The 25,375-nt window shown below is 45.7% G+C and overlaps 1 protein-coding gene across 5 annotated transcripts; it reads left to right on the top strand.

The window, feature by feature from the left end:
* The first annotated feature begins 129 nt into the window (after positions 1-129).
* SLC41A3 (solute carrier family 41 member 3) lies at positions 130-25,375 on the top strand. 5 transcript variants are annotated; one of them, XM_071755998.1, is made up of 11 exons: positions 130-207; positions 2,137-2,455; positions 11,742-11,849; positions 12,620-12,691; positions 13,520-13,664; positions 15,413-15,559; positions 18,166-18,310; positions 19,045-19,124; positions 20,905-21,039; positions 21,852-22,000; positions 24,434-25,375. In XM_071755998.1, exons 2-11 carry the CDS (start codon positions 2,165-2,167, stop codon positions 24,617-24,619), a joined length of 1,458 nt encoding a protein of 485 aa, XP_071612099.1. In that variant the 5' UTR covers positions 130-207; positions 2,137-2,164; the 3' UTR covers positions 24,620-25,375. The 5 variants fall into 5 exon arrangements, with proteins under 5 accessions (XP_071612099.1, XP_071612101.1, XP_071612098.1 ...); XM_071756000.1 differs by lacking the exons at positions 130-207; positions 24,434-25,375 and adding exons at positions 925-1,109; positions 22,899-24,405; XM_071755997.1 differs by lacking the exon at positions 130-207 and adding an exon at positions 930-1,109.

Raw genomic sequence — 25,375 nt, 5'->3', positions numbered from 1 at the left:
TACAGCAGTGACGTTCAGCAGTTAACATGAACCCTTGACAGCAGCTGCAGGGTTTCCTGACTGTCACTTAGAAAAGCTCCCTTTGGTGTGCCCTGCTTTGAGTCAAAGCTCACAGGCCCAGAGACACCATTTTACCACTAAGAGCCCTTTAGCATAGCATGACATCTGAGAGACTGCAGCAGGATATAAGATTGCTTTGGTACTGAGGTATGATTTAATATCCTCCATTGTTCTGGAAATCTGAGCTGCATGATTCAGGAGACTTGCATGGGTAGAGTTACTTACAGTTGCATAGTGGGGTTTATGTGCTTAAATGTGATGGATGCTGCAATCAAATTTCTAACATGTTGTTTCAATATGTGTGGGGGGGAGGAAAACAAACCAGTGGGAATTTCGGTGTAAGAGCAGCGAAGGCAGGCTTTTGGTCTTCCAAATGGCAAAATAAGAAAAAATACCCAAACAAAATCCCATAATGAAACCGTCTTTTCTCAACTCTAATTGCAGCCTCCTGATTGTGCTGCCTGTGCTGGAGGTTGTCACCTTTTCCAATAACATCTGCCACGGGACTGGGGCGTATGTTTATGTGGCATGAGGTCCAGAGGCTTGAGGACGTTTCGGGGGCAAGGCAGGCGGTACGCCTGGCACACTGCGTACCGCGAGTGCTTCCTTCCAGAGGGGCTGTTTCCTGAAGGAGTTGGCATTGCTGGGAGCCCGCCCTCCCTCCCGCTCCGCGCTGTGTCCTCTGGCTGCTGGGGCACAAGAGGGCGTGTAATAATATTAATTATAACAATAATAGTTGTAACAGCAATAACAGCACCGCAGAGCAGCTTGCTGGAGCTGCCGACCCGCAGACACCACGCTGGGCTCCAGCCCTGTCGCCATCCCTGCACGGCGCCGGGGCCGGCCCGGCAGCTGCCACTCACGCCGTCGCCTCCGCCTCCGCCGCGGCGGGGCCGAGGCCGGACTCGAACCCGCGGCCGCCGTGCGGGGAGGGCTCCCAGCCGCGCCGCCGCGCCCCAGATGTGGCAGCCGCCTCCCGCCTGTGCATCGCCCCGGCCCTGCGGGCAGAGCCCCGCACCGGGCAGAGCCCCGGGCAGGGCAAGGAGCCGGTAAGCGCTGGGGGGGGGAACGGGGGCCGGGTTTCCTCCCGCAAGGGGGGACTTTGTTTGGTCCACCCCTCCTCCACAGCCCCCCCGCCCTGCGCCGTGACTGGGGCCTCCGAGCTGTTTTCTCTGCGTCCCAAATGTTGAGCAAGAAAAGACAGATCCTACCTGTGGTAGTGCAGAGGCTTAGAGAGTTAGGGGCCCATCTTGAAAATGAGAGCATCAGAAAACATCTGCCAGAGGTTAACTCGGATGAGTGCTGGTAGGAGGTGATGTGGAAAGATTTGGGGCGCTGCCTGGACAGCAGTGGGGCAGGCAGGACCAACGCCTTATGTATATTTCTTATATCAAGAAATGAGAGGTGTTGGCAGGAAAAGGGTGACTGGTAACAATTTTGCATGGTTTTGGTTTGTTTTTTTACAAGGTGCTCTGGGATCATGGCAGCTTCTCTGTAGACAGATAAGTCACATAGTGCATGTCTCTCAACTAAGGCACAAAAAGAAGAAAAAGCATCCAGATTAGAAAGAAAACCAAAGAATTACCCTGTTCCTGAGGAGTGGTGGACAGCTAGCTGCCCAGCGCTAGGGGTGAACTGCACTCTTTGCTGTACTGCGGGAAGTTAGGATGTGTACTAATCCTATTTCATGGCTTGGGGTCAGAGCCTATAGGGGGCAGGGTTCTGCTGGGCTCCTCAGATTTCCTGACTCCCAGTATGAGAACTGGTGGGTCCAGAACTCAGGCTGTGTGCAACACTCCCTGCATCCTTCTAGGCATTCTCGGGATGGGAGCCAGGATGTACAATAAGCACTGCAGCATGAACATAGGCTTGGGAAGAGAGAGTCAGTTACATAAAGGGACATTGATATAACATTGTAAATCTGAAAGTAAACTGAATACTATTATTCAGGTCAACAGAACATGTTTTGGGAGCAGGTGGTTGTTTGCCTTCAGGTTAGTGGAGCTGATCAAATACTAAAGTGTTTTCTGTCACTGGCCCATCTGATGCCTCTTACCTCATTGCTTTGTGTTTCAGAAAAACTTTGTGATTCAAGAAATCCAACATGACAGGTGAGGAAGTCCGGCAGAGGAAAAAAGAGGGCAGGACTAGGAATGGAGAACGATCCAGGCACAAAGGAAAGAGCAAGGGTAAACACAGAGAGAGACGACTTGGCAGCCAGGAGGCAGAGGATGTCTCTTTGCCTGCACCACAGAAGCTGCTGGCTGAGAAGAAAGCGGACATGGCAAAGTCACAGGAAGAGTCAGCCATTGCAATTTGCCTGCAAGTTCTTCTGCCATACCTCCTAGCTGGTCTTGGCATGGTCTTGGCAGGCATGGTTTTGGATTACGTTCAGGTAAGGGAAAGGAACTGATCTGATATACCTGCAATGAGATAGATGGAGGGCTTTATCTTTAGAGGCGGTGGATTTAACTCTGGTGATAGCAAAGTAAAGGAGGATTTGCCACAGTTTCACAGGCCAACATGTCCTTCAAAGTCAGCTATTATGTACTTCTGTGCAGCTCTCAGAGGACAGTGTGGGGCATTTTTCTGGCCCTTTTTCTCCTCTGGAGATAAAAGATAACATAGTACTAAAGAGCACTTGAAGGCTCTGAGGTATCTGTGTGGGAAGGTGTAGTCCTTTGCAGATATCTCACCTTTGTCCTGGGAAGAGAGCAGCTGAGTTGCAGCCCCAAGGGCTGTGAAGCCACAACACCTTCCTTCAGGAGATACAGCTCTATCAGTCTGGGGTGTTAGCTCTGGAAAGTCCTGCATCCCCTGCTTCCCTGCATAAGGAACCAGCCATCTCAGCACTGTTAATGCTTCACACAGCCAGCCCAGCCTACACACCCCATCCTTTTATAAGGCCTTGTAGCTGGTGGCTCATATTCTTGGGTCTTCTTCCAGTCCTATCTCTGGTTCAGTGACAGTCAGTGACATTTCCTCCTATGGTGCAGCAATACAGAACTTTAAGGAAGTGGTGAGTGCTTAATTTTAGACAGTTTAAAGCTTCAGCTAATTTCCAGATTGTAAATTGCTACACCTTTGTGCTTTAGGTGACTTACTGCTGCTGTGTACCTTTTTTTTTTTTTTTTTTAACCCTTTTATTTGACTAACTGGCTGTTGGGTCAGACTGCCCTGACCTACCTGATATAGTGACACTGAAACATCTGTGCTTGTATTGACAGCTTTCACAGATCTGGAGCTGTGTTCTTCAGCTATTAGCTCTGGGCTGATCTCCTTAAGCTAGGAGAGTTATAAAAGCTTAAGAGTGACATGGTATCCTTAACTGACCTTAGCATGTACTCAATACCCAGCAGAATGTGTCTAGTCAGATCAGAAAAAAAACAAGGCAAATCCAGAACCCAGTGGCAAGCTACTTTTTGTCTTCATCTGTGTGGACAAGTATTGAAAGAGATCTGGGAGACTCTTTTGTTTTATGAAGGAGCTCCTGTGTAACCTACACTAGGTGTAGTGGTCCTGCTCTGGTGGGGGGTTTGGACTCGATGATCTCTCAATGGTCCCTTCCAACCCCTAACATTCTGTGATTCATAGATGTCATTCAGAGAGTCTTGAGCAGCCACTTTCACTTTTACTGTTCAGACCTGCCCGTCCCTATGGATCTCTGCCATTAAGTGCATGTTACCTCCTAATGTGAGATATTAAAGCCTGAAATAGCTTGCAGATGGGTGGATGATGGAGGAGGAGTGCTTTTCTTTTGGTATTCTTCCTCTAGAGTATTTTTTTTTTTCTAGGAAGGGCTGGGCCACTAATATAAACAGAATGTGAAGCAAACCTCATATCGCCCTGAAACCACAGAAGTCTGGGTTCTGTTTTATGCAAATGAAGAGCTCACAAAGAGCTTTCATGTTAATGCTCAAAGCCTGAGAAATCAACTCGTGTAACAGCTCATAGGCAAAGCAGGACTTGAGCAATTCATACAGTACTTTTCATGAGTGATTATGGACAGCTTCAGCTCATTATGGATTCACTGCTGCTAAGAACTGCCTTTCCTTTCTAGGCCAATCCTGGCCTCTGCCCCTTGTTTCTATGGGCAAGAAAAGTTACTTTGGGCCACAGGCACTCTGCATCTCCAGTCTTTTCACATAGCTCTTTTCTCTGCCCTTCCCTAAAGCAGGGAAGAGAGGAGCAAGGTAGGAAACAGGAGAAACACACAGCCTGATCTGACAAAGAACTAGCAGAGTTAGAAGTGATAATATTCTAAGAACTGGAATGTGTGGTCCCTGAAAAGCATTGTCCTCTCCTGGGCCTATGGCATCAGAAATAGTACTGTCTGTTGCTTACACTGACATGTTGTAAGAGCACCCACTGGTATCCTCGTCCCTTCTTTGCAGGGATGATAAGGTAGGTCTTAAACTGTTTTCCTTGGCACTTGTCTTCTTTTTTAGTACTGTGGCAGTGGGTGGAGGCACTGGATCAGGGCCCACCCAAGAAGCTCTTTCTGCTTTGGCTCCTCCAAGGCATTGCTACCTGTTGGCTAGTATGCAAGCATAGGGATGCGATGTGTTTTTGTACAGGGGAGGGCAACACTGTATCACCCCAGGTTTTGCCGTGATGAGTGTTGCAGCCATGAGGTGTTTCTTTGGGTTTTTTTTTTCCCAATTTATCATCTTTCCAATTTATTACTTCCCCAGCTATAATCTTTATCCTGCTGTTTTGCAGTGTTCTCTTTCTTCTCAAAGCTGATGCATCTCTTGGCAGACAAATATGGTAAATCTCCTTGCCAGGAAAATATGATGCATCTCTTTGCTGACAAATATGGTGTGGATCCTTATCAGAGGCTCCTTAATTGCTTAGTAAAATGACCCAGTGTACACTCACAGGTGACCTGAAACAATTACCTTCTCTACATACCCGATTTATCAGTTGAAGGCTTTTTATGGTGCTTGCTTAGAAACAGCAAGAGAAGCATGATAAACTCGTAAACCCTGCCTGGCTGATGTTTTAGTACAGGATGTGTTGCTGCTGTGTTTTTTAATGGTATTTGAGTCATTCAGGCTTATTAATATTTCTTTTACATTAAAGTTTCTGCCTCTCAGCAATCCAGTTGGCAGATACAATGACATGTGGGACTTGGTATGCACATTATCAGGCATTTGAAAACCTGTGGTAATTGTCCAGAGACTGTCCTTTATTTTCTTGAAGCCTCTGAGTTTCTAACCAGCGTTGCACCTTTATGCTTCTTCCCTAGGATAAAGAGGTTGGGTCATGTGTTGTTATTACAGGATTTTTATTAACCTTCTTCCAGCTATTGTGGGCTTTTTTTTCCAGTTAGATTAGCTAAAATGTACTCCCTTGCTAGTTTTCAGCTGACTGGACCATTGTTAGAGGGATGAGACATGTACACACACCAAGGCAGCTAGGAGTAGAGGAGGTTTCTGGAGCTGTATCAGAATATCAACCTAGAAAGCAGCAAAGGACAGAGCTTCCCATGTACCTGGGGTTTGTTTTCTGCTCTGCCATGCTTGCAGAGAGATCTGCTGTGCCATCTCAGCCCAGTATGCTTTTTCCTCTGTGTGAATTCAGACCAAAAGAAATGCAACATGTAAATGGCTGAGAACTTCCCCAGGTCTGTGTTTATCTCTAAGCTGGGGACCCTGTCACAAGGATAGGGAAAGGATAGGAGCTTACTGCCATTTCCCGCAGGCGTGACTTTCAGCTGAAGAATGCACTTCAGTCTTCACTCAGCAGGTTACAAGCTCTTTGGCTGTATGTGGCTATAATGCAGCTCGAGTCCTTGAGCTTCTGTCAGCTGTTTGACCGTGGAGGCTCTAGGGTGAGACCCCCTGTCTCAAAGGCAGCATCTTCTCAAGAGTGTGCAGAAGCAGAGTGTTTCTCTCAAGGCCAGGAGGGCAGCCCAGCTCGCTGCGTGCCACGGAAACGTTCACCCTTTCTCTGCTTTGCCTGCGGTGTAGTGAGATTACGGAGCTACCTTAAATAAGCTCTGGCTATGACTCTTATCTTGGCCTTTGCAAACTAGCAGAAAGTTGAAGTGATGACAGCAGATAAGGCTGTTCGCTTTTGAAGCTTATTGGCTGGTTCTCTGTTGGTTTTTTTTTTTTTTTTTTTTCCCCTGAAAGCCAGTCATTCAGAGGTATAGCTGGCACAGCCCGATCACTACATCCCGTGGAGACCATGGAGGGGACAAGAGAGGCTGGGGTCTAGAAGGGCAGATCTTCTCTCTCCAGCCAGCTTAGCTGTGTCACTTTCCTGGAGATGAGACCTGCAGAATACCGTCAGCCATGAGAAATGTGGGCTCGTGTTTTTCTTGACCTTTCTTTACCTTGAAGGCGAGCAACGCAGAACCTGGTTGTTAACTACCCACCTCCTCAGCCTTGGGACAGTGAGAAAAGTTCAATGGTGCATATGGTGGGAGTAAGGGAGCTGGGGCTGGTTCACAGCCAGCTTACATATTAAACCATCGTATCAAAAGCGAGCTGCGGTCTGACAAGGAGTGTAACTTGAGGAGAAAGGACACTACTGCCTTTGAGCACGCTGAGGGATTCTTGCGTGACCTGTCACTCTTTCAGTGCTGTAGCCTGAGCAGGTCTTACTGGTTTTTACCGAAGTGGTGGGAGCTGAATGGGGTGTGGGCTCATTTCTATTTGTCCACAGGCACCTCTGCAATCTTTTTTTCTCTTTTTTTAAATTCCCCCTTGGATATAACTCGGAGAAGTAGTGTCCATCAAGTTTGCTGGCATCTGGGCTCAACACAGCTGAATTCCTTTTAGAGGATATCCTTGCTACAACCCTCTGGACACATTCCTAGGGGAAGAAGCTGAAGCAATTTGGCATCTTTGCTGTACTTTCAAGAAAGAAATTTCTTTTGACTTTGGAGAGATTTACCAGGAGGATCTGTGGAGTGTCCTGATCTCTCTCCATTTGCCCTGCTGAGCATGGGGTAATGGTGTTTCACCATGGTGGTCACCCAGTTACAATTAGAACTGTGCTTCCATGGCAAGAAGCTGAGAGGTTTCACCTGCAAATTGACCAGGTCAGCCAGTGGATTTCTTCCAGAGACTTCACTCTCCATTGCCTCCCAGATTTTTGTGCCATTCCTTCTGGCTGGCTTGGGCATGGTAGCTGCTGGCCTCTTGATGGATGTTGTTCAAGTAGGTATATGTGGTTGGGCAACTTGGTAATAAACAGGGTGGGCTACTTCAGTGGCCTTTGTGCAGTTCTGTTTTTTAAGTGTGTGGTCCTAGCAGCCAGTCAGCAGGATGGCTGTAGGCTTTTCCTATGCTAGAGAGACACAATCCATCTTCCTTAGATCTGGGGCTCCTTGTAAAGTGGGATAGTGGCTTTCAGACAGGCTGCCTGATGCTGCCCTTGGTGTGTCAGCCTGGCTGCTCCCTTTGCTGTATCCAACTAAACTGGGATCAGACTGTGGTGTGTTGCCCTATTGCATGATATAATTTTTTTACTTTAAAATTGCTGATAAGGAGATCTAGGTCAGGGTTGTTATTAATTACCTGTCTCACTTAGAGTCAAAGTTATGCTCTCAGTTCTTTGCAAATAACCTAATGTAATCTTTGGTCTGGAATACATTTAAGTACTGTGATGAGAGGCAGACCAGTCAAAAAAGATGAGCATTGCCTACAAACTGGGTGCTTCTTGGCCAGATTCTGAAACAGGTGTAAATTTGGAAAAACTTCCATTGACTTTCAAGGAGTTCTGTTGGATTTACACCGCTGTGCCCACAACCAGAATCTATCCCATCTGTCTTTCCTTTGTACCAGTGACGGAAATAGAAATGCGAAATTTTTTTTAGTTTGGGCATCTCATACCAGTGGATTTGCAAATCAAAAGGCTGGCAGAGTTTCCCAAGGATATATCCTGCACTCTGAGCTCACTGGAGTACATTGGATTCTCTGGCATTAGTACCACAGCAGGAGCTAAATATGGATACTTGAGCGTTTGGAAAGACAATACCTTGCTGTTTTTTCTTGCATTGCAAGAAATAAAGACAGCAGAGAAGTTGATTTGAAAGGAATAGGAGGAATATCAAAGAAGGGTTAACTGGAGTGGCAAACACTGTTGCTATGCAGTGTTTGTTGTCTCCACCTTCCTTAGGCACAGACCTGTCTTACAGCATTACAGAAGTTCTCAAAGTACCCAAGATGTTATGTTAATAGTTAGCAGTTTTCTTTGGCCAGATGTCTCAAAGAAGCATAAAAACTACTACATACCCACTCCATACCCGTGGCAGGTGAATAGATACTTGTCTGAAAGAAATCAAACGTACTTGCTAAGAATTAGGCTTTGTTCAAAAATGTAACTGTACCTAAACTGATGGAAAACACATTCCATGTGTACTTCGGTTGCATGTGTCCTTTAAAGACCAGAATGCAACCTATTTTGTATAATTGTACACTAGACTCTTAGAAATGGGGTCATGAATGCAGTAAAATAATAGGAAGCACGTTTTTGGGTGAAGGTGTTTCTGACAAAGTTGAAATAGGAGCCATGGATCAGTGGGTGTAGCTCCCAGAGGAGGGAGCTAGTGCCTTTAGTCACAACTGACACAGGAGAGATTCTAGGGAAGTTAGTGGCCATGATATGAACAACTCTGTATTTAAAAACAAATCCAGTAGCTGGGAACATCCAGAGGTCTTGGCCTTTAAAAGTCTGGGTTATCCTTCTGTGCCTTTTCGTCTTTGAGCTGCTTATTTTCAGCTTTTCTTCCTGAAAGCATGTAAGCTAGAAACATACTGTACTGTCCAACTAAAACCTGAAACTGAGTTTGTTTGCTCATATTGGTAATCAAGAGGGTTCACAATGCTGAAAAATAGTTTGTTCTAGTCCAAGAGTTGTGATTTGCCCAGTTTTCAGGGGTCATCTGTCTGAGGACTACTCTGCCCTATTTGCAGTCACTGCAAAACTTTCTTAGGAAACTCTATGTGTGCCTTTGACAGAGAGATAAACAGGCAAGCTCAAGGATGGTATCTAGAGCATACATGTGAGTGTAATGGTGATGCTTTTGTTTTATTACAAAATCTACAAAAACATCTTTAAATAATGTAGCTCTATGCTGGGAGTCCAGCTGGCTCTCTTGTTTGCAGGCCTGATGCTGAAAAGAGGACAATCATAGAATCACAGAATCATAGAATTGGCTGGGTTGGAAGGGACCTCAGAGATCATCAAGTCCAACCCTTGACCCACTGCTGCAGTTACCAGACCATGGCACTGAGTGCCATATCCAGTCTCTTTTTAAATATCTCCAGGGATGGAGAAACCTCTCTTCCTCTCCAGGACCCCATGAGCAGCTCCAGCTGGCATGGGGATTTGCTGCAGTGGATCATGGAGTAATCACGTTTCTCCAGAGCTGAGCTTTAAGGCTGTAACTCCATGATGGGGTCATGAGATGGGAAAGTGTCTCTTTCTGGCTTATTGTCCCTGTGTGGGTTTGCAATGCTGCAGGGAATGTTTCTGTTCCTTATAGGCCTGTTTTCATCTCAAAGGACAGAGATGCTTCATAGGCGATCCAGCTCTAACCTGACACATTCACCTGCTCCTCCAGCTGACAGCAGCAGTACAGGGATCATCTGCCTGTTCTGTATTTCTGCAGTCTCTAACACAATGGAGTCCTGGCTACTTTCCTATAAATCATTATGAATCTGTCCTCAGGCTCTTGGTGAGTCACTAATGAGGCTCAAATGGAGGCAATTAAGCCAGGTTCTTTTCTTAGTACAGTTGTTTGACTATTTATTGTTCAAAGCCTTATTTGTATGTAAGGCAGAGTACCAAAATATCACATATCACATCCTGAAACTTGTTAGCATGGCTTGAGATCTGCAGAATTAATAATGAATACAAAGACTGGAGCTTATGTTGATGTAACACTCAAATTTCCCAAAGGTTGTGTTGGCTGTTGTTTATTCAACAGTAACTTACCTTTAATTTTTTTAAACTTGCCTGTTTCTATGTTATCACTGCCAGTCAATGTGCCTTTTTATATTGATAATAATGTTTTGTCTATTATGTACACCTCTGAGGGGTTTCTTGCACCCCCACCTTCATTTGTCCTGATGCTGAAGGTAGCTGTGAGGTCTTCCCAGCAGACAGCCTCACCAGTGGCTTCCTTCCCACAGCTTCCCATGGCACAGCCAGAGAAAAAAAACCACTACACCCTGTATGTGTGTCACAAGAGGCAGACAGCTGGATGTGTTGACATTTAGCAAATCCATCCAACCTCCTAGATTTTCAGGTTTATAGAATCCAAAGGGATGTGAAGATGGGTAAGGATCTGTTGTTCATTTGTCCTCTCGTGCCAGAATTTGTGACCTTTTCATGATAGCAACCAGTGCCAAGTCAGAACTGATGAACAAGTTGATCCTTCATGTGATGTATTGCTAAATGATGGAAATTTTTGCCATAGGATGGCTCATGGGTTGTGAGGGAGTGGAGAGGGACAAGGTGGGAGGTTGCAGATCTAAAAGAGAGAAATCCTTTGAACACAGATAAGTGTGCAGGAACACACACACACACACACACACACACACACACCAGCTCAGTACCCTGCAGCAGAGAGTCACAGTCTGGAAAATACACAAGAGAATTATCCCATCTAGTTGTCAGATTTGCAGATTCTTGTGTTATACATCTGAATTTGACTACTGGTGGAGATAAGGATAAGCCTAGATGGACTGACTCTGACTCTGTGCAGCCGCTCTTTTTCTCTTGTATTCTACTCTTAGATGTTGAGCAAGTTGGTTTTACTTTTATTGTGAGTTCCTCTGCTCTCTGATTTCATCCTGATGTGGGCCTCTGATTATAGTGAGACTTTGCCAGCATCCTCCAGTGCACAGGTGTTGGATGAATATTATGTTCTGATGCACTGTATGGTAGATAAATTGGAGAAGATGTGTTAACAAATTTTCTTAAGGTTTCAGATAATTTCTAGTGTTGCAGCTGATTCAACAGCTTTGTACAGTTCAGCTTCAGAGGCACAATGATAACAAAGATATTGTCCCAGCAATCTAGGCTTATGGGATAATTAAAAATCTTTTTTATGCCTGTGCTGGGAGCACAACTGGTAACAGAAGGATTTAGGAACTGCCTGTGGAAAATGGATACAAAAATCTTCTTCCCTCCCACCACCAGTTAGAAGTTACTTAGGAGTTTGTTAAAAAAAGACAGCTATAACTTTGCTGTTAGACCATTTCCAGATCTTTCTGTTTGTTCTTATGTGTCTGGAGAACAATTAGGTGTTCTTGTATCTTGTGTCAGTACAAAGGAGACCGTAGTGTATTCCATTTGGCTTGTTACTAATTTTTAAAATTTTATTTAATTATTAATTTTATAAATTTTACTAATTATTTTTCATGTCACTTTTTGGATAAGGTTGAAGGCACATCTAATTTATGGCTTTCCAAAATCGTCTGCTACCGTTAGGATGAAGGTTCCTTTCATATTAGGATAATGCTTTGCTGTGACACCAGAAAGAACATCTCAAACTAAAAATTCCTTCCTTCTCTCCTAAAATGTGACCAGCCAAAGGCAGCATCTGTCCCCATGTGTGACAGCAGACACCTGTGTGCCAGGGGGCAAGAGGGGAACCCACTCCCTTTGGAAGCGTCAGCATCACCAAATGTGGCTGTTGCCTTTTTTCTTTCTTCCAGCACTGGGATGTATTTCGGACAATTACAGAAGTTTTCATCCTGGTTCCTGCCTTGGTTGGCCTGAAGGGGAATCTTGAGATGACACTGGCATCCAGGCTCTCTACAGCTGTGAGTGTTAACAAGGTTGTGGTCGTGTGTTTTGGGAGAAGTGGGGGATTCTCAGGAGACATCAGGAGATTCTGCTTTTATATAACCATGTGTGCATGAGACATGCCCTTCTCTGCTAAGTAGAAACCGGTGGTTTGCAAGTGTTGAAATAATGTGTTTGCCCTCATTTTGTAACTGGAACAGAGAATTTCCATCTGTGCCTTGAAGGTGAATTAATCCCTGGGTAGCCAGTTGCTGATATTTGGGGCCCTGTGACACATGAAGGAGACAAAGCCAGAGCTCCACAGCTGTCAGCTTCAGTATTGGGTTGTTTTTCTGTGGGTACTGATCTTAAGAGAGCCAGGGCTTCCCATCAGTCCTGCCTTGGGGAGAACAAACTGAGGATTCATGGAACCTGCAGTACCTTTTGCTCCTGGATTTTCTCTTTCCTGTCTCGCTGAGCAATTTTGTTTACTTTGTGTCTGTTTGTATTGCATGTCTCAGGAGAAACTGGACCTTAACAGAGCAATTTACTGGAAATGAAAGAGGAAAAATGGTTTACTTTGTTCAACTTTTGGTCTGTATGAAATATAGGGAATATGCCCGCTCTGTCTTTATCTGGGTGTTTTGCAATGCCTCTACACCTTCATGCAAGCCTCTGATGCCCCTGGTCCACTGGACTGGAGCATGATGGAGATGTGTCCCTGGTTCACAGGGACCAGGTGAAACTGCCTTCAGCACCCACCTGTGCCATGGGAACAGGTTTTCAGGGTGTCTCTCTTGGCTCCTAGGCTAACACCGGGCAGATGGATGATGCTCAGAAGCAATGGAAAATGGCCACATGCAATTTAGCCCTTATCCAGGTGAGTCACACCAGCTGGGAGAGGAAAAAGACCCTTTTCTCTTGCTTTGCTGAAGCCCAATAGCACCTGTTTCCAGCAGTTCTGGACCCAAAGCTCTTGGGGCAGGTATTCTCAACAAAGCCAAGCAAAGCCCGGGACTTGACGTTCAGTAAAGTTCTGTGTAGCCCAGAGCTTGTAGCTTAGCTGCAAAACACAAAGCACATTCAATGCCTTTGTGCACAAACTGGAATAATGAAAAACATCTCCTTTTGCAGGGGAACTGTGCCACAATGTGTGTTTCACAACAGCCCCTAGATAAAGCCTGTCGTTTACTGGCAGTGTTTGGGAATCAGCCTTGGCCACCAGGGGAGAGATGGGAGAAATGGGCCCCTTGTAGCTCTTTCTGCTTGTTTAAATCCAGCAACCAGCCTAGAGGTTGCACATGGCAAGGCCACAGGGCTTGCAGCATATGCGTGAGTCCCTTTGCTTATCTCCTTCTACAGCTTTCAGCTTGCTAGGAGTGCTGTGTTGATGAGGAGCCCATTTTTGTATTGACCAGGGCTATTCCTTTGCTGATGGACTCAGTGTCCTTTGCTGAAATGTTATCTGCCCTTTGCAAGCCTCCTGAGTTCTTCTCCAAATTTTGTCAGAATTCTTTTTTTTTTTTTTTTTTTTTTTTTTAAATCTAGTGGAGCCTTACAGGGATGCTGCTTAAATACATAAGCAATCAGTTTCTCTGCAAGGCTTTGCCCTCCTAGCTGTATGGCAGTGCTGCAGCTGCATGGAGCCAGGACTGCCTGGGACCAGATGTGGATGATTGCTCACCAGATGTCTTCTTTTGGCCCCCAGGTCCAGGCCACTGTGGTGGGACTTCTGGCTGCCATTGCTGCTGTGATCCTGGGAGCCATCTCCAAGGGCTCTGTGGAGCTGAGCCAGGCTGCTGTGCTGTGTGCCAGCAGTGTTACCACAGCCTTCATAGCTGCCCTTTCTCTTGGTGAGTCCTTTTGGTTCCTCTGACCAAACATGCAGCACTCAAGTGGGAAAAACTGTCCCTCCAGCCAGGAAGGCCCAGGTGGCATCCCTTTGGTCTGGCTCAGGGAGGAGGGATGCAAGGGGTATTAGTCAGGGCTGCTCTCACTCCTACATCCTACCTTTGCTTCACTTTTCCCAGGATCTGAGGTTTGCTGGGCTCTCAGCATCTGCAACAGTGACCTAAATGTCCCACTTCACCTGACACACAAAAAAATGCCCCGGGTGTAGACACACGTGCACACACTTTCACCACGTGCCTTGAGTGACATGTTAGCCATCTCTGCTGTCCCTTTCCTAGGGAAGAATGAACGAGTGCCATGCACAAAGCAAGGTGCTGAGAGCCTGGTACCAGAAAACTCCAGACCACACTCACAGTGGACTTTGGCCACCTCGTTCTGCATGGAGGATCGTGGCCAGCCCTGCTGTGAGCTCTGAAACAGGCAGTCCTCTCCTCCAGCTATTCCCCTTGGAAGGGAAACGTGCTGGGATGGACAAGCAGGAGCTGTTCTGTTGCCTGCAGCTGCTCAGTCTGCAGGTCTGCCATGGGAGGGCAGCATGGCACCCTGAATAGAGGGAGCTGGAGGAGTTGGATCCAGCAAGTTTGCTAAATGAAAGGGACAAGTTAGAGCAAGTGCATATCCTGAAACTGGAGTCAAAGGGTGATTGTAGATGCCTTTGATGAAAAACATGGGACGAGGTAGTTGTTAAAAAGAAAAACAGCAGCCCAGCCTTCATTAAACTCTTCCCTTCAGTCTCCCTGCTCAGTGTGATACCAAGAGGCTTTGCTGCTGTACCCCACAGGCTTTCAGCCAGCATCAGTTTGTTCCCTGGACATGGTCACAGGCAGCCTGTGTGTGGGTGTGCACAACGGGAAGCTGCTATTTTTATGACCAGGGAGGGAAGCAACATGAACTGTGCTGTGGGGAGAGGAGTGTGGGTGTCTGGGAGGGCTTTGGTGGAGAATGCCATCTTGTGTGAGGATATGGTTCTGTTTAAGGGATGCTGTATCAGGGAAGGTGCACACGTGGCATATCTTAGGAGAGAGATGATAGCTCAGCTTTTGGTGGGCCTGTGCAAGCAGAGAGGTTGTGAGCTGGAGGGAACCCCACCATTTTTCAGGCTTCCTTTGGCACATCCTGTCTGCCCTGAAACGACTTTGAATACACCAGCCCCAAAGACTGAGATGCAAGGGGTCAATCTGATGGCCAGGCTCAAAGGCTAATTCAGGCTACCATAAGGAAGCTTTTTGCTTCTTGGTGGTTTGAACTGAGAGAAGCTTTGGTCTAATATGGAAAATATCTGTGTTGTGGAATTCAGAGCAGGGGATGGCACCAGGAGGCTGCCGCATGCCTGCTGTGTGCTTATCTCTGAGTGTGCTTCTGCCTGGTCCTGCTTCAAGGCAGGAAAGATTAGGCTGCTCAGGAGGGGAGCTTCTTCATTTGGGCTGCCTGCTGGTATCTCCTTTGATCCCTGGAATTTGCCTGTGTGCCTCTGGGTCTGTGCTGCAGTTCATAAGGGCAGAGTCATGCCCTTCAGGATGGTGAAAGCAAGAGGACAAATTCCTGGGGATGTCCAATCCCTTGCTGTGTGGTACTGCTATGACCAATCTGCTGCTTGCTCTCCCAGACCTCATGTCCCCCTGCGAACAGCAGTTCTGGAGTGAGACACAGCACAACACGTTCCCTGATGCCTGCTCTGTGTCTTCTCCAGGTCTGGTGATGATTGGTGTGATCATCGGAGCAAGGAAAGTTGGGATCAATCCAGACAATGTCGCCACACCCATAGCAGCAAGCCTTGGAGACTTGATAACCCTTTCCCTGCTGGCAGGAATCAGCAGTACACTCTTCAAATACATAGGTACAGTGGTACAGTGTCCAGCAGGGATCTACAACTCAGCAAGGGAGAGCTGAACCCTTCTGAAATTATTGTAGGGTGCTTACCTGTGTCTGGGATGTCTCAGAATGGAGGCTGTCATGCCATCGGGGTCCAAAAATTACCAAAGAGGCTTTTTCCAGCCTCTCTTTTAGTAGCAAACTGCTAGACAGAGCCTGAGACACACAACTGGAATTTGTGAAAGAAATAACTAACATGTATTGCATAGCTTTGGGACAGAAGGTTGCCATATGTGACACTGACTCTGTTCCTGCATCTGTCACTAGCCAAGCATAAATGCTTTCTCTGCATGGGTAATAGCAGGTCCTTCCTCACATAGCTATTTCAGGGGGTTGGCATTTGTTAAATGTTATTGTATCTTCTGGTATGAAGAGTTGTGGATGAACAAGTTATTACAGAATTGGAAGGAGGGCAGAAGGGCTGCACTGTTTTATGCTCACAGGACTCTGAGTAGGAGTTGTGGCTATGGGGTTTGTTGTGCTGCTGGTTGGCAAAAACCTGGGCACCTCTCGACACTGAGAAGCTCAAAGCATGTTGCAGCTTGGGGATATATCCCTGACTGTTGCTTGTAAAGTGCTAGGCTTTTTACCTTGAGCCTAACCCAGAACAGAAACAGGAAAATAAAAGGATCCAATAAACTCAGTACCATTCTAAACCCAAACTGTTGCTTCAGACTGTGAGGAGGAGCTGCAAGGCAGCTGTTCTCAGTTTGCATAACTTGTCTCACATGCCAGCAAGTGAGCTAGAGGAGCATTGCTAGAAGAGGCACACAGATTGCTTCTGTCCAGTCCTCCTTGAGCTTCAGAGGTGCATGTATTTAATAAGCTTTTTCCATGATGCCATCGTGCCTGCCTCTGTAAAGCTCATTTGTCTCTCAGTCACTATGCCTCTGATAATATCTCCCAGGGAGCACATGGCAGAACAACACGATAACCTCTGTGACTGTGACCAGAGAGCATTTGTGATGTTTTCACAGTAGTGTAAATGGCCTTTTGAGGTGGAAAATACTCAGCACATGGACACTTAGTTATTGGGAGCATGAAGTGAGGCAGGTAGGGTGAAGGCACTGTTGATGTGGTTTAATAAATCTATTTTCCTCCCCAGTGTGTAGTAAGGGACAGGTCTTCTGTGACAACTTCTGCATCCCATGAAAAGGTATCCTTAAAAATTCCAGTGAGTCTGTAAAGTTTGAGAGTACTGTGTGCCATCTGATGCAGCACCGTATCCTTCTGCAGAATATCCTTTTTCCAATGAAGATTTTCAATTTTTCAAAAATCAACTCTGGTCCTTCCCAGTCCTGCATATAACGTAGATACAAACTGTGCCAAAGGGTTGCAGGTTGCCTATGGGCTGTATGTGAGAGAATGTGGCAGGACTAGAATGTGGAAACTTCCTACCAGAATTCTTTCCGTGGGCTTTGATAAAGTCTGATGGACTCCAGTGCTCCTTGTCTGCATTATTTAAGAAGGAATTAATTGCCTGAAACAACAAGGACTGGAGGTAGGAGATCCAGTACAGCAGCTAAGTCTGCCATACACCCCACCTGTCCTAAATGACTCCAGGTGGTAAACTGCAGTGGCAAACCAGCAGCTGTTCACACCCCAGAAATGGTTGCATTTCAGCCACATGTACATTGTACACCTCTCTGTAAGAGCTCTTGGTTCACGGAAGATATTGTCACATCAGGGCCATCTCGTCCAGGTAGCCCCAATCCCTGGCAATGTCATTTTGAAAAATGCACTCTTTTGAGCCTGCTTCATTGTGCAGATTACCTGCAAAATCTGTGTTAGTACCCCCTAGCCTTGGCCCCAGCACAGAGACCAGATGGAGAGCTTTGTTGAAGAAGCATTTTTATATCAAAAGGGTTGGCATCATCCCCATTGCTTGAAGGTGTTTCTAGTGCTTCTGCGTCATGTTTATTTTCTTTTAGTGCTGCACATCTTATTTTTTAATTCCTTTACTTCCATAGGTCACTTCAAGGTTATACCCCTCCCTACTGAATGAAAAAAGCACCTAATGGAAGCAGATGTATGCTTGCACAAAGGAAACCCTGGATTGTAACTGGCTTATACGTGCAAGAGAACATTTGTTCCTATAGAGCAGACCAGCTGCTCAGCTATTCTGCTAACTTGCCATCAAAAGTACCTATTACTTCTTGTTTTAGGTGAAGGCCTGAGGTATCTGTCTTAAGTGTGATAGAGCTTGCACACAGGAGTTTCCCCCTTGCTCTGCTGTTTAATTTGTACCCTGAAGCCAGAATTTTTGTAACTTTTTATGTTGCTTAGTTGGAGATGGAACTGGAGACTTGCTCATCTTCAAATACAACTTACTTTGAATCCTGTTGATTTTCAAATATCCTCTAGCAGTGAGTTTCAGGGGTTAATTGTAGATTTCTGTGGTGGAGTGAGGTAATTGTGTGGGGAATATCTTAGTTCATGTTATTTTTTTTCTGATAACCTAATTCAGTTGGAGTGAGAGCCCCACTGCCTTTGTCCCATACTTAGTGCAATATGATTTTGGCAACCTGTGAAAACAGGGGCATTTCACTCAAAATTTCTTTTCTTCATCAGATATGAAATATCTTTCTCCTCTCATCTGTGCTGTCTTCATTCTCATGATCCCTCTGTGGGTTGCTATTGCCAAGCAAAGTCCTTCCCTTGCTGAAGTCCTGAAGTCTGGATGGCAGCCAGTCATTGTTGCCATGAGCATCAGCAGGTAAACTGAGGAACTGCTCCCAAGCCCACGTTCATATATGTGCTGCAGGGAGACCACATGCTCATTTAGAAAGCCATCAAAATTAAGACTGGAAGGGACAGCAGAAGGGTAGTTTTTTCAGTGACTCTCAGCCATTGATATCACTCCAACAGGCTGTGAGTTAGCAGATAAGGAGACCCCAGTGACTGGAAAATGCAAGTCATCATTTAAGTCTCACTCACATATCTGTACACCACGTGGGTGCAAGGAAACCAGAAAGAGATGATGATGATAATCACAGATAGTCAGATTTCACACTCGTTTTTATCCAGCTGTAAAGACAGAAGACTAGTGAGTGCAGAGCCAGGTAGTTTATTCCACCTTTGCTACATCTTTCAGACCCAGCTGAGATCTGGGACAGAATTTTTAAAAGCTGCTAAGACCAATATGGAAGTGTAGCAGAACTCTTGAGGAGAATGATTAGGCTTCCCTGGCTACTATCAGTTTTGCTCCTAGGGTGGGCAAAAAGTTCTTCCTCATCTCGTGATGCCCTTAACAGAAACTGTATGGCTCCTGTCTATTGGTGAAAACTAAGCTGTAAAAGGAGTAAACGGGGAATAGTCCAGCCCTGGTAATGGGAAAGAAGCAGTAATTCACCTCAGTGCACTATTTCCACAGCATAGGAATTGCCTCAGGAAGAGAGATTGATCCACCCTCATTCCTTGTCTTTTTTTTTTTTTTTTTTTTTTTTACAGCATTGGTGGACTCATCTTGGACAAAACTGTAACTGACCCAAAGTTTGAAGGCATGGCAGTTTTCACACCTGTGATTAACGGTAGGTTGAAAAGAGTGGGTTAACATACACACTTTTTTTTATGCCTCCCCATCCACTCCAAGGGTTATGATATCCAATGTTGCCCATACATAGAGGTCCGTCTTCAAATCCCTGCTCCTATCAGGAGTGGAAGTGAAGCTACTGGTCCCATTATATCCCTACTGACTCACATCTTGTTAGTGTCTTAGGAGCAAAACAGCAGGCAGGGCTGAAAAAAACAGGCAGAGCTGTGGGAAAGGTTAACAGCATCCAGTAGTTGTCTCTTAGAACTATGTTGACACCTTTACTTTCATAACATCAAACCTACCCAGGATGTCACAATAAATCCATTTTCTCTGTCTCTTGCCATTCAGCAGTTTGAGCTGTGCAATCATCCAGTATACAGATTGTTGATAAAGTTATATACTAAGATTATAAATATGAATGTGTGTATATATAAATATATATAAAGATTATATATAGAGATTATATATAAGGATTTTAAATATATATATCAGCGTATTTTGTTTGTATATTTATATTTGTTTGAAGCCTCCCAGTAGCTTTTTGCAGAGACATGCCAGTACAAACTGCTGGGTATCCTAGCATTGCTGAGGATCCACTGGGTTGTTTTTCTGCTGTTGTAGTGTTCTTGCAGACCCGGCCCATTCCAGGGGAAACCCACATTCCTAGGGTAGGCCTGGCCTCCTAGCATGGTGTCCTCTTGCAGTCAGGGTGTCAGCCAGCTGTCACCTTACTGGATCTGCATAGAGGCAGCCAGCTTGCTGACAAACTCTTCCCAGCATGGTTAGCCCAGGAGCCTGATTGAGAAAGTAGATCAGCAGCAATTTAGCTGAATAATGTTGACTCAGACATTGCTCTGTTGGGGCAGGTGACCTGTTTGGCAGAGCTGGTGGCAGTAACACAGTGCTCAGTGGGTTTGCACAGATAGCTCTTGCACTTCACTGCAAAGCATGGCAGTGCACAATTCAGAGACTTGTTATGTTGAGCTTGTCTTAGTATTTTCACTTTGATTCTGCTCTGGCAAATCTCACGCTTAATGATGGAACATTGCCTTCTTCAAGGAAGGAAAAGCCTGAGAAGCCTGTAGGATCTGGCTCATTTTTTAGTGGCATTGTTACCTTATTCAGGATGGTCAAGGTTTGCTCCATAGATCATCATCCCTCTATTTGCTGCTGGAAAACTTAGCTGCTTTTTCATGGTTTCAAGAATTAATCAGTCTGGAAGAAATTAATTGCCTTTTAATTGTCTAACATATTTGGGCTCTGATTCATTCTCATATGATTCCTTTTCATTTAACCAGTGTGTTAGCTGCCTTCAGACAAAACATACAATCACTCTCTGATGTTTGCTGTCTTTTAACCGATAATGGCTCTCTGGGTACATGAATCCAAGAAGTGGCTGTGAGCAGGATCTGCCATTGCCTGTGCTGCATTCCCCAGGTGTTGCTCACAGACTCTGCCAAACCAGGTGCAATTACATCATCTTCAGAAGCCACACAGCATTTACATCTTGTGCTGAGAAGCGAGGGGAAACGTTTCCAATAAAGCAGTCAGCAGGAGATGATCACTGGAGCCTTCCTGATTTTTAAGAGCTGTACCTGCCAAGTGTATAGTGTGGCATCACCATAACATGCGTAACTTCTTTCTCTCACTACTTCTTTCAGTGAGCTTTGTAAGTGAGTGCAGATCAACTCACCTTGAGCTAGATTCTAGACTGATGTAGATGTTTTTGCTGCTGTGAAGGTGGCTTACAGGTTCACTGTGTTTTGTCCTCATAGGTGTTGGAGGGAATCTGGTCGCCATCCAGGCCAGCCGTATTTCCACATTCCTGCACTTCTGGAGCATGCCTGGAGTTTTGCCATACAAGATGAGGCAGAATTGGCCCAACCCATGCACTACATTCTTCTCATCAGGTAGACCTTGAACCCTAGGTGTCCATGTCTCGAGACCTGTCATCACAGATAGCTCCTTTATCAAGCCTGGTTGGCGAAGGACTAGGTGGGTTTCAAAGGCAGAACTCCCTTTGTCCCTTACAGGGAAGATATTCAGATCAGAGAGGAAACATCTTTGCAGTGGGCAGCTTGAAAAAAAGCCTGTGGTATACTTGCTTACTGGCATGCAAAAAAACCTGGCCTTCAGGGACCACTAAAGAAAGTAATTGAAAAAGATTCTCAGATTTGATATAATAGAAAATAATTTTAACCATGGCCATCCCAGAGCTATCAGCCATGGACAGAGGGGTGAATAGACCATTACCTGGCTGAAAAGAAGCTATTGTTCTGTCTTCAGCAGTGGATAAACCTTAGCAGCAGCAAAACTGGATTTTAATTATCTATGACATGGGTCTCATGTCTTTTCAGATTACAGGTTCCTCTCAATTCACCTTGCTAGGGTGGGAATTACTGCTAAAAAAAGCCCAAAAACTGGGAAAGTGGGTTGCAGCAAGGTAGAGCAGAAGCAGTGGGTGGCACAGAGCAGCTGAGAGAAGTGTTTGGAAGGAGTGGATCAGCACAAAGCACCTCTTTGGCACATAGTTTCACTGCTAGACAAAGCTGCTGGGCTAATGCTGCTCCTGATTGCTGCGTGGTCTAGACAAGGTGTTAGCAGTGTGGTTGGTGGGAGGGGGCAGCCTCAACACTAAGCATTCAGATATGCAGCTGCCTCCTGTTCTCCCCCAGCCATCTGCAACTGCTGTCATCACAGCTTCTGTCTCTGTCCTCTGCAGAGGTGAATTCCAAGTCAGCTCGAGTTCTGTTCCTCCTGGTTGTCCCAGGGCACCTCGTGTTCCTCTACACCATCCATCTGCTGCAGGGAGGCCACACATCTCTGTCCTTCACCTTTGTGATGTTCTATCTGACTGCTGCTTTGCTGCAGGTAAATCCTAAATTCTTACCCTTTAAAAGGAACCTCTCAGGTACCATGAAAACAAAGCAGTCTCCAGGCTAAACAGGAGTCATGGTCAAACTTTCAACAACAGACCACATTGCCAATCATTTCAGGTGTGCTTCCTACCAAACATAACATATCTTCTGGGGATCCAGTAATGTTTCATACAAATTGCCAGGGTCTGGTCCCACATGAGCATGACCACCCTGAAGGGTGAGTGAGGGATCAGACATGAGATGAGGAATAATTTACCATCATCCACTCTGAGCATACAGAGACACACTTGGCAAGGAGGTACTTCTTGCTGTAGGTAGTACCTTGTTGTACCATGTTCACATCTTGAATGTCTAAGTTCTGAGTATTTCTACACTGCCACTGGTCACCCCAGCAATGGGCATGTGAGTGGCTGTGAACCCCAGCCAGCAGGTTTCCCCACTCCTCTTGGAAACCAGTTTCACAGATCATGGTGAAGATCTATGGATCCCTCTGGGCAGGGCAATATGTGTGAAAAGCAAAGGCCTGAGAAGTTCATCTTCAAAAGTAAAAGTTCTGGGTAGGTAATGGATAGTTCATCCAGTTTGTTCTGCCTGTTCCCTTTTGCTGTTTGCCTTCCCTGTAAACTTTGTCATCTCACTCAGAAATACATGTGGCTGTTGCTTGAACTCACAGAGGCTCTGACTTCACTTGCCCTTTTAAATCAGTGATTCATTAATTTGCAGGGTGAGATAGCTGACTTCTTGCTTTGCCTTACAAGCAGCCTCGTGTCTGTGGGTGAATTCCTTGCATGTGTAAACAATAAGTTTTTCTCGACCTTTGCACAACCCAGAGCCCAGCAGCACAGTCACAGTTGTAAAGGAAAATATTTATTCTTCTCTTATGCATCGAGGTAACTCGTCACCCAGAGCCAAGCATGAAAATACACAGAATAAATGCCAGTGTAAAGAGCAGAGTCCCAGCAACGCTGCTGACCCTGAAAGATTCCCATGGAGGCCAGTGGAGGAGAATATGCTCAGCCTGCTTCTTTTTTCCCCTCCATTATACTTTATAAAGAAAGACAGAAAAAAAAAAAAAGAAAGGGGGAAGTTTGGGTCAACTCAAGGAAGCCCAAAGAGAGAGATCAGAGGCCTAGAAAACATGACCTCAGTGGAGAGATTGAATGGGTAGGGGTTAGCTAGTGCAAAGAAGAGAGGCTTGAGAAAAACCTGGCTAACAGCCTTTAAACTACCAAGTTGCTGAGGGGAGGGATAGAATAACATTTTCTCTGCAGTCGCTAGGGATGAAACATGAAATCATGGGTTTCAAATAGAAAAAGGCAGATTTATGTTAGACCTTGGGAAAAACAGGGACAGAAAAGAAAAAAAAAAGCCATGGGACTGATTGCTCAGTGTGTGGTATCTCCATCTTTGAGGGTTGTTTAGCATAGGCTGAACAAATGGTCATCAGAAAGATGTGGGCATATTTGATCCTGCATTGAGAAAGAAGAATGGTCTATATAAAACTCTTGAGTTTCCATTCAGCCTTCGCTTCTGTGGTTCTGTTATTTAATTTTCTCCCTCCAATTCTCCTCCTCCCTCTTCCTCCCACCCAGCTGGCAGGTTTCACCTTTAGAAATGCTGCCTCTGGGTTTGGTTCCTGTTGTGCTGCGGTCTCCCATGGGGGGGCTGCAGATATGGGATACAGAGTCTCTCTTCCTCCTTATTTCAATTAACTAGACAGTCTTTAATCTTTAGATGAAGTATTTTTTCCTCCATCTGTTTATCGGAATTAGGAATGAAACAGGAATTAAAAGAAATCACAACAAAGATTTATAAATTGTTGAGATTAAAAGAAAAAGAATTTTTTTTTTTCAACATGTCAGTGCTGCTTGGGATAACTTTGATGTAAAAACTGCCTCAAACTCCAGTTGTCCACTGAGACTTTTAGGAAAAACAAAGTAGATGCAATCTGAATTTCTAAAGGAAAAAAGAAAGATGAAAAGAAAAAAATCTGTCTATAAAGTTACTGCTTAAGGCTGCCTGCATATTCCTGGTGGAGTGAGTGAGAGCCTTCCCATTCTTGGCATGGGAAGTAGGGACTGTTCCTATGGAACTGTGCTTTTGGTGTGGTCAGGCTCCCATTTTGGGCCATGAGATGCTGGTGAGCAGTTCAAGTATGGTCCCCACACTTATGTGGCTAGTAATATGGGTAATGCTAGGCAATGCAGTGCCCAAGAGCATGAGCTAGTTCCAAACAATCTGCCCATCCTAGCATGGCTCCATCCTGCAGAGGAACAGTGGTTCTCTGGGGAAGGTGTTACCTCTTAGCTGTCCCTGTTAGGCCTGGTACCTGGGCAGTGGCCACATCATTTTGGCTGTGAGCTGAGGAAGGCTGTGCATAAGGTTTTTGCTGCCTAACAGCAGGACCTCTCTTGCCTCTCCTCAGGTGGGAATCCTCCTCTACGTGGCTGACCTAGTTGTGCGCCTGATGTGGAGGAAAGCACTGGATCCGGACAATTTCTCCATCCCCTACCTCACGGCCCTGGGAGATCTCCTGGGCACCGGATTCCTGGCCATCTGTTTCCGCCTTGTTTGGCTCATCCACGGTGCAGACATGAACCTGGGGAACTGAGAAGACCATCCATTGCTCCATGTCACTTGTGCAACACGGTGCTTTCCTCTGGGAAAACAAAGTATTTGGTGGTGAGTGCTGGGTCACCTGGCTGGATTGGGCCTCCCTTGTTGCCCTCCCAACCCCCCATCTCTCCTCCCCATCGTGCCTTACAGCTGGGCTTGCTCACCCCGAGGAATCAGCACTCACAGACTTGTACCATCTGAAGGGAGCAAGCTGGTTTTAAGCAGTGCCCGTTGCTCACACCTGCACCTGGCAAATCAGGCATTAAGGAACATTTGCACCATTTGTAATGGGATGAGCATTTTGATCAGTTCCAGTCCCTAGCACTTAGGCAGCCCATGACGCCGCTCCAAAGCCTGCGGAGGTCACTGCATCTGATCCTGCAAGTGGATGTTGCGACCTCTCCACAGGATTCTGACTTTCTCTTAAGGGAAATTCTTTATTCACCCCCATTTTCTCTCCCCTTGTGTCCCTGGAGGGAAATGAACAACCAGGTCTTTTACCTTGTCTCTTATCCATCACTCAGATGCTCAGGATCTGATACAGTAAGCTCCTCACTGGCCTGTGCCCAGCAGGAGGTTATCTAGGGTTACCACCTACCTGCTCTGGCAGGTAACTGTTGCCTGACCGACAAGCTGGATTGATTTCATTTTGGAGGTAGGAAGGTTTGTTTTTACGGTTTATGAAATGTCCAGTAGTTAAAATGTTTATAGAAACACACACAGAAATAAAGTGGTTTAAAAAAAAAAAGAA

Source organism: Heliangelus exortis, chromosome 12, assembly GCF_036169615.1.
Source record: "Heliangelus exortis chromosome 12, bHelExo1.hap1, whole genome shotgun sequence".
In the NCBI taxonomy this organism is placed as follows: domain Eukaryota; kingdom Metazoa; phylum Chordata; class Aves; order Apodiformes; family Trochilidae; genus Heliangelus; species Heliangelus exortis.
The sequence above is the reverse complement of the archived record's forward strand: the minus strand, read 5'-3'. Positions and strand labels throughout refer to the sequence as shown.